At 48.1% G+C, this 14,548-nt stretch overlaps 1 protein-coding gene across 1 annotated transcript in view; it reads left to right on the top strand.

The window, feature by feature from the left end:
* The window catches only part of CCDC30 (coiled-coil domain containing 30), a 38,394-nt gene that overhangs the window by 8,291 nt on the left and 15,555 nt on the right, over positions 1–14,548 (top strand). Inside the window, exons 4-10 of the mRNA XM_059487588.1 lie at positions 656–831; positions 3,815–3,956; positions 7,123–7,238; positions 9,537–9,629; positions 10,275–10,381; positions 11,182–11,359; positions 14,111–14,209. Of these exons, the coding sequence (XP_059343571.1) occupies positions 656–831; positions 3,815–3,956; positions 7,123–7,238; positions 9,537–9,629; positions 10,275–10,381; positions 11,182–11,359; positions 14,111–14,209 (911 nt within the window). The remainder of the gene's footprint in view (positions 1–655; positions 832–3,814; positions 3,957–7,122; positions 7,239–9,536; positions 9,630–10,274; positions 10,382–11,181; positions 11,360–14,110; positions 14,210–14,548) is intronic.

Raw genomic sequence — 14,548 nt, 5'->3', positions numbered from 1 at the left:
CAGGAGTTGCTGCCCTCATCATGCCAGACACCAAAAGTTCCTCATTTTCTCCTGGCAGGTAAATTCCAACCACACCAACCAGGGGGTTGGAATTTAACAACTTTTTAACAACTGTTGGTTGCACAAACAGTGCCCAGCTATAAACTGACTCCTGCAAGTCTTGTTGTCACCTTTCTGCCTTAGGGACCCTTGAGTCTGGAAGTTTTTCCCAGTACAGAGCTTTCCTGGCTATAATTTTTGGATAAACATTGAAGCACTGGCAGTTTAATTCTTCACGTTAATTCTTCTTAATTCTTAATTCTTGATTTATTATTTTATGATATATATTACATTAAAACTATACTAAAAGAATAGAAGAAAGGATTTCATCAGAAGGCCGGCTAAGAATAGAAAAGAATGAATAACAAAGGTTTGTGGCTTGGACAGAGAGAGCTCACTGTGATTGGCCATTAATTAGAAACAACCACATGAGACCAATCCCAGATGCACCTGTTGCATCCCACAGCAGCAGATAACCATTGTTTGCATTTTGTTCCTGAGGCCTCTCAGCTTCTCAGGAGGAAAAAAATCCTAAGGAAAGGATTTTTCCATAAAAGATGTGTGTGACAACTTCACGCAGAGACTTACACCAGCCTTGTGTTGCCTTGCCTTGCAGAAAGCCAGCTGAAGGAGGTGGAGGAGATGCTGGAGCAGGAAGGTTTGTCCCACATCTCGTGCAGTGCTGCCAGTGAACAGGTTGCCTATCTCCTGGTGGAGCGGGCGGCGCTGCTGGCAAGGCTGGAGGTGGCAGCCCAGCAGCTGGGACCCCACAGCAGCATGGATGGGCTCCAGGTACCTCCTGCTCCCTGGCTCTGCCTGCCTTCTGAGCTGTGGGAAAGGAATATTTCTGGGATATTTCTGTAATGAAAATGGTTTCTCCTTTCTCTGAGGCCACTGCGGAGCGTTTGGTCTGAAATACTTGAAAGGATTACAAGAAAGAAGGAGTGAGAGTATTTGTGAGAGTCTGGGATGCCAGGACAAGAGGGAGCTGTGGGAAAGGAATATTTTGGGGATATTTCTCTAATGAAAATGGTTTCTCCTTTCTCTGAGGCCATTGTGGAGTGTTGGGTGTGAAATGCTTGAAAGGATTACAAGAAGGATGGAATGGAATGGTTTCAAACTGGCAGAATGGTTTCAAACTGGCAGAATATGTCTAGACTGGATATTGGGAAGGAATTCCTGGCTGTGAGGGTGGTGAGGCCCTGGCACAGGGTGCCCAGAGAAGCTGTGGCTGCCCCTTCTCTGGAAGCATCCAAGGCCAGGTTGGGCTTGGAGCAGCCTGAGATAGAGGAAGGTGTCCCTGCCCATGGTAGGGTTTTGGAATGGGATGAGCTTTGAGATCACTTCCAGCCCCAAACCAGTCTGGGATTCCAGGATTTTAAGTCAGTGCCTTTCTTCATTCTCACCCTTTGCACTTGATTTACTCCCACATCTGCACAGGGACAGTGAAATGAGTTATTTGCAATCCTGTGCTCAGGTTTTTGTGATGTGTTTGGTGTAAGGATCTTCACTGGGTAAGAATGAGTTCTCTGCCCTGGAGCAGAGGAGGCTGAGGGCACATCTCACTGGGTCTGCAGCTTCTCCTGATCTCTGCTCTTTGTGAGCAGGGCCAGGATCTGGGGGAGTAGCTGGAGCTCTACCAGAGAGGTTTAGGTTGGATATCAGGTTTTTCCCCCAGAGGGTGCTGGCACTGCCCAGGCTCCCCGGGGAATGTCCCCAGTGCTGCCAGAGCTCCAGAGGGTTTGGACAGGCTGGGATTGTTGGGGTGTCTGTGCAGGGCCAGAGTTTGGACTGGATGATCCTTGTGGGTCTCTTTCAGCTCAGGATATTCTGATTTTGGTTCCAAGGCCATCACTTTCCACCTACTCATGACTCTGTGGAACTGGAGTCCAGGAATGCTCTGGGATTCCAGGAGGTGCTGTTTGTCCCCGAGGTCCCAAACCATGAGGAGGGAGCAAGACCTCAAACAGGGGTCAGGGCCCCTTCTCTTGTTCCTCTCTGTTTAATCAGGTGAAGGACACATTGGAGATGTGTTTTCCCGGAAAACTGAGTCCCCCTGACAGGGCTGATTACTGTCCCCAGTGATGTCATTCCTGTCTGTGCCTTAGGAGCACAAACTGTTGATTAAACACTCCTTTGTTCCCGGGAGCATCCCGCTTGTTTTGCAGAGCCATTAGTGTTACAGATTATGGTGTTAATTGCTCCTCTTGCTCTGTTTACTGGAATGTGTGGCCTTGCTTGTTCCCAGCTGGCCTGTCCCACTCTTGGAATCAAGGGCTGGACACGTTCCTGCCTGCTTCAGGGATGAATTCAGCTTTTAACCAGCCTGCTCAAGCAGAATAGATTGTTTTATTGCATCCCCAGGAAAGCAGAAAGGCGGGATACAAACCTGCCTCTCTGTGTGGCCAGCTTTGAGAAATCCATATGGAAATACCTTCTGGATTCATGGCATGTGCTGCTCACCCACCCTCTGAAGTGCCAAATATCAAACCAACCGACGTGCTGAGCCTTGGGACCCCTTCAGTGCAGATGCAGTGGAGCAGGAATGTGTAACTCCATGAAAAAAGGGATGTGGAGATGTCCAGGGAAGCTCCTGGGGTTCAGATCCCTTTGCCTGGGTCAGGGCAGTGTGAGAATGAGCACAGGCTGGGGAGGAGTTCATGGAAGTGCCAAATATCAAACCAACCAACGTGCTGAGCCTTGGGACCCCTTCAGTGCAGATGCAGTGGAGCAGGAATGTGTAACTCCGTAAAAAAAGGGATGTGGAGATGTCCAGGGAAGCTCCTGGGGTTCAAGTCCCTGTGCCTGGGTCAGGGCAGTGTGAGAATGAGCACAGGCTGGGGAGGAGTTCATGGAGGGCAGCTCTGCAGGATGGATTTGGGAGTTCTTGTGGATTGGAAGCTGCACGTGAGCCAGGAGTGTGTGTGTTTGCACCACAAAGCCAAACAGCATCTGCTCCTCTCTGAAAAGGCTCCCCCAGCTCTGCTGCTCCAGCCCCAGGATCCCCAGCATGGGAAGGATGCTCTGAGCCCCTTGGGAGCCAAGACAGGAGAACTGGAGGTGTCCACCTGGAGAAGGCTCTGCAGAGACCCTAAAGCCCCTTCCAGTGCCTGAAAGGGCTCCAGGAGAGCTGGAGAGGGACTTCGGACAAGGATCTGGAGTGCCAGGGCAAAGGGGAATTGGGGAGGAATTCTTGGCTGTGAGGGTGGGCAGGCCCTGGCACAGGGTGCCCACAGCAGCTGTGGCTGCCCCTGGATCCCTGGCAGTGCCCAAGGCCAGGCTGGACAGGGCTTGGAGCAGCCTGGGACAGTGGAAGGCGTCCCTGCCATGGTGGGACAGGGTGGGCTTTAAGGTCCCTTCCATTCCAAGCCTTTTCTATGACTCCATGATTGTGAATCTCCCAGTGTTACTCTGCTCTCCCTCATCCCAAATTTCAGGTTTGTCCTTAAGCACATTGGGAGGGTTTTTACCAGGTTTAGAGTAAAAAACTCAAAGCCCAAACAGTGTCACAGCCCCACCGTCACACTGTGCCAGCCTGGGTGGGAAATCATCCCTTCATGAGGGGAGCACCTCACATTTTGGGGCAGGGCTGCCTGGTGGGCATCTCCTGCCCTTGGTTTGTCCCAGAACTGGCACTGGAGATGAGGAAATGCACATTTTGGAGATGAGGAAATACAGATTTTCCAGTGGGACCAGTGTGGAGGGGATGACAAACATCTCTGCCTTGGTCACATCACCACCAAATGAGGGTTCCTCATTAAGCCTTGTGCTTCAGTTCTGCAGGGAAGAGCTGGAGGGCCAGCAAGCATTGCCTGCAGGAGATGTGGGAGATCTGGATGAGGCCCCACAGAGGCTGATGGAGTCCCAGGAGGAGATTCCAGGCCTGGATGCACAAAGCAAAGAGCAGAGTGGAGCAGGTAAGTGCTGCTCTGGTGGCCACTCTGTCCTCTCTGCTTGGAACATGGAAAAATCAGTGCCAGGAGCCAGCCTGCTCCCTAGGAGATGGGAATGCAGACATTAACAGTCACCATGATATTTTCTGAAAAATCCCTTGGCCAGGATTTCCTCTCCAGGGAAGCTGGGAAGCTTCATCTTCTCCCTGTTTTGCTGCAGCTCCTCCCCAGCCCCACCAGCCCCTCTCCATTCCCAGTCCCACCATTCCCAGCCCTTCCCTGCCCGTGCTGGGTGGGATCAATGCCAGCCCCCAGGGATGGGATCAGTGCTGTGGCAGCTCCACTCTGGAGCAGGGCAGGCTCCAGCCTGGGGCTCCCATGGATTGCAGCAGGGAAATCTGTGCTTGGTGAGGTGCTGGATGAACACCTTTGCAAGGCTTTGCAAAATGTGAGTAAGGGTTTCATGCTTGTTTTGTCTCTGGGGTTTGTGTCTGTATGTGCAGAATGAGGGTGACAATGTCCCAGTGGCTTCCCTGGTTCTGTATCTCTGTAAAGTTTCTCCTCCTGAGCTCTGAGCCACCTGGGAATTGATTTGCTCCTAAAAACCTGGACTGGGTCACTCATCTTTAGTAAAACCCCCCTTAAACAGCATTTTTTGGTTCAGTGATAACTTGTGTGCGCATTGGAGGGAAGAATTCCTGACCAGTTTGAGCCCAGTTAGTGGGATTTTGGTGAGGAAAGGATTTAAATGGTATTTAACAAAGTGCATGAGGAATGTTGTGGTGTTTGTCCAAAGCAGAACTTGGCTGCCACATCCAAACACTGTTGTCCTTGTGGAATCACCCCTGTGGTCAGCCCTGAAGGGGGAAAAACAGGAGAGGGAATGGGAAGATTTGGGAAGGTCGGGATTTTTGCAAGAGGAACAGAGCTGGAATTTTATTGTCCTTCCATCAACTTTCTAATCATCATTTTATTATAATTTTATAATAAATTTGGGTAGTGGTCAACAGGCTTTTGAGTAAAATTTCCATTCTGGTGGAATATGGGTGTTGGAATGAGATAATCTGCAAGGTCCCCTTCCAACCCAACCCATTCTCTGGAGATGTTCTTTGCTTTTTATTTTAAATGGCACAGCTGAAAATCCTTATTTGAAAAAGGAATTTGTTGCTTTTTCCAATTTGTGATTTTTTGGTTTTTTTTTTTTTTTTTTTTTTTTATGTATTCCTATGGTAGAACCAAAAAAGTAGATTATTTTGTTTTGCCTGAATAGAAGTCAAATTTAAACTTAAATTTCCTGTGCTCAGTGTTAAGCTGAAAAGGGAATAATGTTTCTTCCCTTTTTCTCTAAAGAAAATTGTCTCCCCAAGACAGGGGGATACCAGTGTGTCCTCAACATGTGCTCCTAATGCAAACACATCTTCCTATTTCTGCCCTGCGAGTATTGGGAATATGCATTAATTAGTGTTGGGATTAATTTATCCATTGATCCATAGAAAAACTGGTGGGCGGTTTTTCCAGTTGTAGCCATTCCATTAAATTTCAATGTGCAGACAGCAGGGATACATTGGCTGGGATTGCGTTCCTGCTTGTGGCAGTGATGGATTTATGGTGAAAATGTTGAGGTTTTCTAAAGAGAAAGTGGAAAAACCATATTAGATGAGGTGAGTGATTTAAGTGAGGTTTACCTCTGTGATCCAGAGGTAAACTGAATCCCTGGGATAATGATGGAGGGGCTGCTGTGGAACCTGGATCTCCAGGGACATCAACCTTTGCTGTGGGAGGGAGAGGGCATGGATGTGGGATGGATGTGTTCCCACATGGATGTGATGTGGGGTGGATGTGTTCCCACATGGATGTGGGGTGGATGTGTTCCCACATGAGTGTGGGATGTGTTCCCACATGTTTGTGGGGTGGATGTGTTCCCACATGGGTGTGGGGTGTGTTCCCACATGAGTGTGGGATGTGTTCCCACATGGATTTGGGGTGTATTTCCACATGGATGTGGGGTGGATGTGTTCCCACATGGGTGTGGGGTGGATGTGTTCCCACATGGGTGTGGGATGGATGTGTTCCCACATGGGTGTGGGGTGGATGTGTTCCCACATGGATGTGGGATGGATGTGTTCCCACATGGATGTGGGGTGGATGTGTTCCCACATGGATGTGGGGTGGATGTGTTCCCACATGGATGTGGGATGGATGTGTTCCCACATGGATGTGGGGTGGATGTGTTCCCACATGGGTGTGGGGTGGATGTGTTCCCACATGGATGTGGGGTGGATGTGTTCCCACATGGATGTGGGGTGGATGTGTTCCCACATGGATGTGAGGTGTGTTCCCACATGAGTGTGGGATGTGTTCCCACATGGATTTGGGGTGTATTTCCACATGGGTGTGGGGTGGATGTGTTCCCACATGGGTGTGGGGTGGATGTGTTCCCACATGGGTGTGTCCCACGTGCCTGTGTTCCAGATGTGCTCCCAGTGGATGTGGGATGTGTTTCCAGTGGATGTAGGGTGTGTTCCCATGTATTCCTATTGAAACAGGACAACCCCTATGGCAGGGAGGAATGACAAGGAGGACTCCATTGATATCAGAAGGCTAATTAATTACTTTATCATACTATACTACTCTATATTACACTACATTACATTGCATCTAAACTGAATCTGCCAAGCACTCAACTGCACAGAGTCTCGTGACTGTCCTGACAGTCCTGACACACACACACACCCTGATAGGCCAAGGAAACAAAACACCATCACTGTGGGTAAACAATCTCCATATTGCATTCTACTTTTGCACAAACACAGGCACAGCAAATGATAAAAATTGTGTTTTCTTTCTCTGAGGTTCAGAGAATGTGAAACCCAGAAATATTCTTGGGAAGAATTGTGCCTTGCTTTTCTCTGTGAGGAGAAATGTGGCTACATATTCCCAGTGGATGTGGGATGTGTTGCCAGTGGATTTGGGATGTGCTCCCAGTGGATGCAGGATGGATTCCCAGTGGATGTAGGCTGTATTCCCATGTATTCCCAGTGGATGCAGGATGTGCTCCCGGTGGATGTGGGACATGTCCATGCTGCCTCCCACCTCTCCCACGTGTGGGATCAGCCTGGAATCCGTGCTTGGATTGGGGCAGGCAGGTCCTGGCAGTGCCCAGCTCATTCCCTGGTGCTGCTGTCTCCAGACAGGGCTGAGCTCCAGAGGGCCATGGAGCACAACAGCCGGCTGGACAAGGAGATCCTGGCGCTGCGGGCGCGCGTGCAGACCCTCGACCTGGAGAGGAAAGCATTCCTGGAGCTGGTGAGCATCCACCAAGCCAAGCCAACAATCCTGAAAGTCATCCCTGAAAGTCCTCCCTGCTCCCAAACCTGCCCTGCCTTCCCCTTTCCCCTCACTGTTCCATGCCCAGTGTTTCCAGAGCTGCAGTTTGGCTGTGGCAGGGTTCACAGAGCGGTAAAATTCGGGAATTAGGCAGAATGCAGGTCTGGGAACTTCCTTCAATGCAGGAGGAATCTGAGGGATTCTAACTGAGTGGTGGCTTGGAGACTTTGGGCCACATTTTCCTGTGCCCATGGAGAGGGATCAGCTCTGTGCTGATCAGGATTAATCCAACTCAAGTGTGTAAATAGAGTAAGGAACACATGAGCCTTTCCCTGGACTGGATTAAAGAGTTCACTTTACCTAAGTCTAGCCTAAAACCCCCATAAATTTCAAAATCTATTTTAATTTTATGCTCATTTTTGATTCCTCTCAGCCCCTTTGCTTTTTAACTCAGCCACATTGATTGATTTGTTTGTTTTCTGTGGGTTCTCTTAATGGAATGACTTCTTACATTACTGTTAGTTAAATGCTTAGTGTTATACAGCCAGGATTCTCTAAATGCCACCTAGAATTAAGCAGCAATTAAGGAACTGTCAACCAGATAATTCCTTAATGAGGTTGCCAACAGGGAAGGGATAGAAGAGTCTGCTTCCTATTAAAATGTATAATTGGGCACAAAATCTACTGCTGTTCTTATCTCCTGATTTCCTTATATCAGCCTTTGAGAGCCTCTGCCATCCCAGCACTGAGAACTCTTGGCTGCCTTGCATTTCTCATGTCACATGAGTGTTGCTAAATTAATACAAGCATCTCTGAGAAGATACTTTTCAAATAATGTTTATCAGATAATATCTTGAATGGGATTTATTCCCATTTGAGGTGTTCAGAATTTTACAGTATTTTTTATAGCACAGATTTTTTTTTATAGTTGTATTCTTTGCATTTGAAAAAATTGTTGTTTTTTCCATGTCTGTCACCTCAAGCCTTGTATTTACAGCAGTCTCTTTCTGGAGCTGCAGAAAATCATAACTTAGTTCAAATCCCTCTGTTTACTTGTATTTTTGTTCCAAATATTTTCCTTGTTGTAGTACATTGCTCCTCTTAGTCATTCTGGATACACAAGTGTATGTATAGCTTATAAAGAAGTAGAAATAAAATATTTAAAAATATATATTATATATCATATATCATACATATTATATATAATGATATATATTATATTTTATATAATATATAAATATACATATGTCTATATAGACAAAAGCCATACAGATACATATTATATTTTGATCATATAATATACATATTTTGATTGCTGAACAGGAAAAAATGTGGCCAGATTGAGATCAGTTCCAGCCACATGTTAAGCTAAAAGCAAATTCCCTTTATTCTTAGGATTGTGGTTTAACTGTTGGCACAGAAGTTGGGAACCCCCCCAATTTTTAATTTACAGAAGTAGAAAATGTGCTTTATTGCCAACTACAGCAACTTGGTGTCCTGAAAGATGTTTTCTTGCCTGTGGGTTATGAAGGGTAGGGGAGGAACAGGCTGGGCAGTTGGCCTGGGATGAGCTGTGACTGTGAAGAGCTGCTGCTGGAAATGGAATTTCATTGAACCCATGGATGGAAGACACTTAAAAGTGTCCTCAGAAACAGCAGTTGGAATCTGACAGATCAGGAAGTGAAATAAATTCAGGAAAATCATTCTTGAATGGATTGGAGCAGCAGCATTCCCACTTTTGCTGCTCCTTACCTGAGCCTTGTGACCATGTTCACAGGGGTTCTTGGATGAGGGAAGAGATGAGGATCTGACTCCATGTTTCAGAAGGATGATTCATTATTTTATGATATACATTACATTAAAACTATACTAAAAGAATAGAAGAAAAGGTTTCATCTCAGAAGGCTGGCTAAGAATAGAATAGAAAGGAATGATAACAAAGGCAGCTGTCCCAGACTCTCTGTCCAAGCCAGCTGACTGTGATTGGCCATTAATTAGAAACAACCACATGAGACCAATCACAGATGCACCTGTTGCATTCCACAGCAGCAGATAACCATTGTTTACATTTTGTTCCTGAGGCCTCTCAGCTTCTCAGGAGGAAAAAATCCTAAGGAGAGGATTTTGATAAAAAGATGTCTGTGACAGAGGCCACTCAGCAGCTGGAGCATCCACAGCACCTCAGCCAATCCCTCAGGGTAGGAAATAGTAATCCATGAATAACAAATATGAGAATGGAATGTTCAGCAGAGCTCAGAGGGGTGTTGTGTGTTGCAGGTGGAGCAGCTGAAGGAGGAGATCTGTGAGTACCAGCGGAGCGAGAGGCCAGAGCCACCAGCACCAGAGGGACTTGGAGTGGCCTCACTGCAGGTGTTCCCTCTCTGTCATTCCACAAAAACACGGTCCCCTAGCTGTCTGTAAGAACCTGCATGTCCTGGGGGGCTCCTAGGGCCCAGAGATGGAGCTGGTGTGGCTCGTGTGTTTTATTTCTGTGGCTTTGGAGTCACTCTGTGCTCGCAGGGGAAAGATGTGGAGCTCTTGGAGCTGGATGAGGAGGCCAAGGAGATGCTCTGAGGGTGGAGCCCCTCTGCTCTGGAGCCAGGCTGGGAAAGCTGGGGGTTTCACCTGGATAAGGCAGCAGGGAGAGCTCAGAGCCCCTTGCAGGGCCTAAAGGGGCTCCAGGAGAGCTGGAGAAGCACTTGGGACAAGGGATGGAGGGACAGGACAAGGGGGCATGGCTCCCACTGCCAGAGGGCAGGGCTGGATGGGATATTGGGAAGGAATTCCTGGCTCTGGAGGTGGTGAGGCACAGTTTGCCCAGAGCAGCTGTGGCTGCTGCCCCTGGATCCCTGGAAGTGTCCAAGGCCAGGTTGGATGGGGCTTGGAGCAGCCTGGGATGGAGGAAGGTGTCCCTGCCCATGGAACAGGATGAGCTTGAAGGTCCCTCCAAAACAATCCATGCTGTGATTCTGGGATCTCAGTCCTTGTTCTGTGCTGATGTTGATTTTCTCTCAGGCACAGGGCACACAGGAGGAAGCAGGAGCTGATGGAGACCCTGGTGCCAGCAGAGCTGCCCCATATCAGGAACATGGAGATCAGGGTGTGGAAACCCTGCACAAAAGGTGAGAGGTGCAGAAATCCTTCACCCCTTGTACTTCCACTGGTTCCTGGTGCTGTCTCTGCTGCTCTCTCTTGCAGGATTATTTGATTATTGAATTATTTTAAATACTCTTTAGGACTTTGTCCTTCTGCTCCCAAATGGGAAAATTTGGAGGAGATGCAGTCCTGAGGAATCACCTCTTCCAGTTTAATGCTGATACTTCCTGCAGTTTATTGCTTTCCTAAAAGAAGAGAGTTGGGCTTTTGGGGCTTTCCACAGACAAAAAAACCCCTGTTGTTTAAAAATCATGTTGTTTAAAATCCTTGTTTTTAAACCTGTTTTAGTGCTGGGAAGTTTTCTTTGGATTTGGTTGCTCTCCAGGAGTGCACTAAAACACCTGCCTTTCAACCAGAAATATAGTTCCATATTTCAACCAGAAATATGGAAACAGAGATTTCTAATGGAATTCAAAGCTTTATTCTCCCAGTTACCTGCTCAGGAGATGCTGCATCTCATCTGGCAGGTTCAGGGAGGTCAGGGAAGCTGATTCTCTTCCAAAAGTCCTCTGACCCTTTCCCTTCAGCTTCCCAAGCCTGTTCTCCACCTCAAGCAGCTGAATTTGCTGTTGGCAGCCTCATGCCTGACCTGTTTCTTGCCCATCATCCCTTGTGTAGATCCCATCACCCCTAATTCCCATCTAAATAAGGCCATGCTGGATGTGAGACTGCAAACCAGCAGAGAATGTGAGAAAAACCTTGGCTTTTCCTCCCTGGATTAGCTGGGATGCAGTTCCAGCCTGGTGATGCTGAGTTTTGCTTGCAGGTGCAGGGAAGCCATGGAGAGCACCGAGGGCAGGAATTCCCAGCTCCTTCACAAGCTGCAAAAACTGGAGCAGGAACAAGAGGGTTTGGTTGAGCACAATGAGAAGCTGGAATCAATCCTGGGAGAGACACAGAGCCAAAGCAAGCAGGAAAGCAAAGTGGAGGGACTGCGCCAGAAGGTGAGTAAGGAATGGAAGAGACAAGGTTTGGGTTTCTTTCATTCCATCTACTTTTCCCTCTGATTGGAAAAATAGAATGTTTGAGCTGGCCCTGCCCTCTGCTGTGTTTGGTTTGACAGGAAAACCAGCCAGAATTTCTGCTCTATCCTGGGTTTCTTCTTCATGCTTCTTCTTCCTCCTTCTTCATGGGTTGGGTTGGCATTTTGTAATTGGGCAGAAAAGTCCCCATTGCAGCTCTGTGGGATCAGTTATTGGGTTAAAAGGGAAAATAATCCAGGTGTCAGCTCTTAATTGATAAAAGATAAAATGATAAAATTGTTTGCTGTTAATTAATGAAAGACCTTATAACAAGAGATTGTTGGCCATTTTGTGCCTTCTAATGAAAAGCTGCCCAACTCACAGCAGTGAGACTGTTTCAGTGATAAGAAATAATAAACAGCTGAGTGTGAACATAAAACTACTGTTTCAAGTGCCTTAAATTCAGACCCAAAGAAATTGATACTTCCCCAGCCTCATTTTCCCAGTTTAGGTTTTGGGATTTTTAGTGTGTTGTGGATGGCAGCAAGATGGAGGGCACAGGGTGTTGTCCTGGGTTTCTTCTTCATGCTTCTTCTTCCTCATGGGTTTGGGTGGCATTTTGTAATTGGGCAGAAAAGTCTGCATTGGGATCAGTTATTGGGTTAAAAGGGAAAATAATCCAGGTGTCAGCTCTTAATTGGACAGTTTATTCTGAAAAGCCCTTGTACCAAGAGATTGTTGGCCATTTTGTGCCTTCTAATGAAAAGCTGCTGAGCTCACAGCAGTGAGACTGTTTCACTGATAAGAAACAATAAACACCTGAGTGTGAACATGAACTGCTGTCTCAGTGCCTTCAATCCAGACCCAGAGAAACCCACAACTGGGACCCCCACAACAAAGAACCATTCTGGGGGATGCAGAGCAGAGTCAGGATGGATGAGGAGGGGGGTTTAACTCATGGATAGATTCATCTGCTGTGTCCTGCATTCTCAGGGGGCTTAAAGAGCCCTGGGCAGGGCAGAACTGCTGGGTGTTTTCCAGTCCTGCCCTGCTGGGAAGGACTTGGGAGGGTTTTTGGTGCTGGCCCAGCTGCAGAAGCCTTGGCTGGTCAGGCTGTGACCCAGGAGCAGGACAGTGGGATACAGAGTGAAGATTGTTCTGCTGCTGGCATGGGATTTGGGAGCACAAATGAAGTGCTTAAAAGTTAATGGCTTGGATGGAGACTAAAGAAATGCATTGCTGGATATCAACTTCTGACCAAAGGCTGACTGGGGGTGAGGAGGGGAGGTGTGTTTTGCATTTGAGATCCCTTTTGGAGCTCCAAAGTGTTGCTGAACCCCAAATTATCATCCAGTCATGCAGAAGGAGAGGGGTTTGTTGTCCTTTAGCTCTTCTGTGGGAGGTCTGGGTGTTTCACCCCACTTTTAATACCTGTTCACACATTGATGGGCTCATATCTTTGATTTAAAAAGCAGTGTTGCAGCAGCTCTCCTGTGTGTTTGGGAAGAGACCATTCCCTTCTGGGAGCTCCAGCAGGGGAGCCAAGGGAGAACTCCTCAGGGAGAGCAAAGCTCAGGGGCTTTGAGGTGCTGCTGTGGGAATGGACTGGGATTGGCAGGGATTTGGTATTTCTTTGGCTTTGGGATTACATATGAGGGAGAATTTCTTGTCTGTGAGGGTGGGGAGGCCCTGCACAGGTTGTCCAGAGAGTCTGTGGCTGCCCCACCCCTGGAAGTGTCCAGGGCCAGGAGCAACCTGGGATAGAGGAAGGTGTCCCTGCCCATGGAACAGGATGAGCTTTAAGGTCCTTCCAACCCGACCCATCCTGGGATTCTGGGATCTGCAGAACCAGTCTGGGGTTCTGTGGGGCTGGATTTCATCTCCCTCTGGTGTCCCAGCTCATCTCAGTAGAGCCAAGCTCAGGCAGTCCAGCCAGGGGTTTTAGAAATAAGCCCAAACTGGATCTCAGGCCTAAGGAAAGGGAATCTGGCAGAGGAGCAGGGAGGCTGCCAGTGCCAGGATTGGATTGTGGAAGGGGATCTTGGGATCCCTAATGGGGAAGAGAAGCTGAGCTGCCCCTCTGGGATGATCCTTACCTGGGCTGCTCAGAGTCCTTTGAGCCCTTTATAACTTCAGGACCAAAAACTTTGATGATCCAAGTGCAGAGTGAGAGCTTGGCCAAACTCTGCCTGCCCAGAGGTGCCAGGAGGAACAAAAGTCAGTGGTTAGAGAGGTCAGTGGTTACAGAGATCAGTGCTTTGCTCTCCCAAATCCCAAGTCCTTGGAGCCCTTCAGGACTGACTGAAAACTTCCTATGAGCATGAAGGGACCAGGGTAAGTCCAGGCTGAACGTCTGCTTGGGTAAGATCAGCACTCTGAGCACAGGGAACAAGGATGACCCAGCACCTAAACTGGGGTGTCTTGGGCTCCTCCATGCTGGGGGAGCACCACAATGTGTGGAAGCTTGGAGTTTTCACCATGTGCCTGGGTTGTTCCACTGCTTTTGTGGAGCAGAATTCCATCTTTTTCTGGCTTGAGACCAGGTGGCTCCTTCCTCCTTGGAAGCAGCAGGATGAGGGATGAGCTGGAGCTGGCCATGCACATCCCCTCCTGTTCCTTGCTTCCAGCATGGGCCTGATCCCATAACAGCAGCACAAGGAGCACTTCAGGAGTAGCTGTGCATTTAATTGTGAGTCCTGGTTTGGTTTTAACTTGGCATTTGTCCATGTTCAGATCACCAGTTTGGAAACGGAGTTGTTTGAGGTGCAGAAGAACAAAAGTGAGATGGATGGGAGTGAGCAGGTGACGTCTGGAGCTCAGGAGATGCAGGAGGTGAGAGCTTTCCCTTGGGAAATGAACTGTTTTGTTTAGAAATGTTTTAAATGAGCATCTGAAGTGTCTCTTTGCTGTGGATGCTCTTTGTCACCCTCTCCTGAGGATCTGTAGCCCCTCATGGATCACTGGAGGAAAGCAGCCAACGTGATCTCCATGAAGACTCTCCCCTTAGGAAGTTCTTGCCCTCAGCTCTGCCAGCTGAGCAGTTTGTTGTCTCCCCATGAGTGTGAAGTTTTCACCTGTGTGAAGGTGCTCAATTCTTGTTGAGGGTTTAGTGAAACCAGGGGATGTGTGGGTGCATTTAAAGCTGATCCCCATCACGTTCTGGGTTAACTT

Source organism: Ammospiza nelsoni, chromosome 22 (assembly GCF_027579445.1).
Source record: "Ammospiza nelsoni isolate bAmmNel1 chromosome 22, bAmmNel1.pri, whole genome shotgun sequence".
NCBI classification, from domain to species: Eukaryota; Metazoa; Chordata; class Aves; order Passeriformes; family Passerellidae; genus Ammospiza; species Ammospiza nelsoni.
The sequence above is the reverse complement of the archived record's forward strand: the minus strand, read 5'-3'. Positions and strand labels throughout refer to the sequence as shown.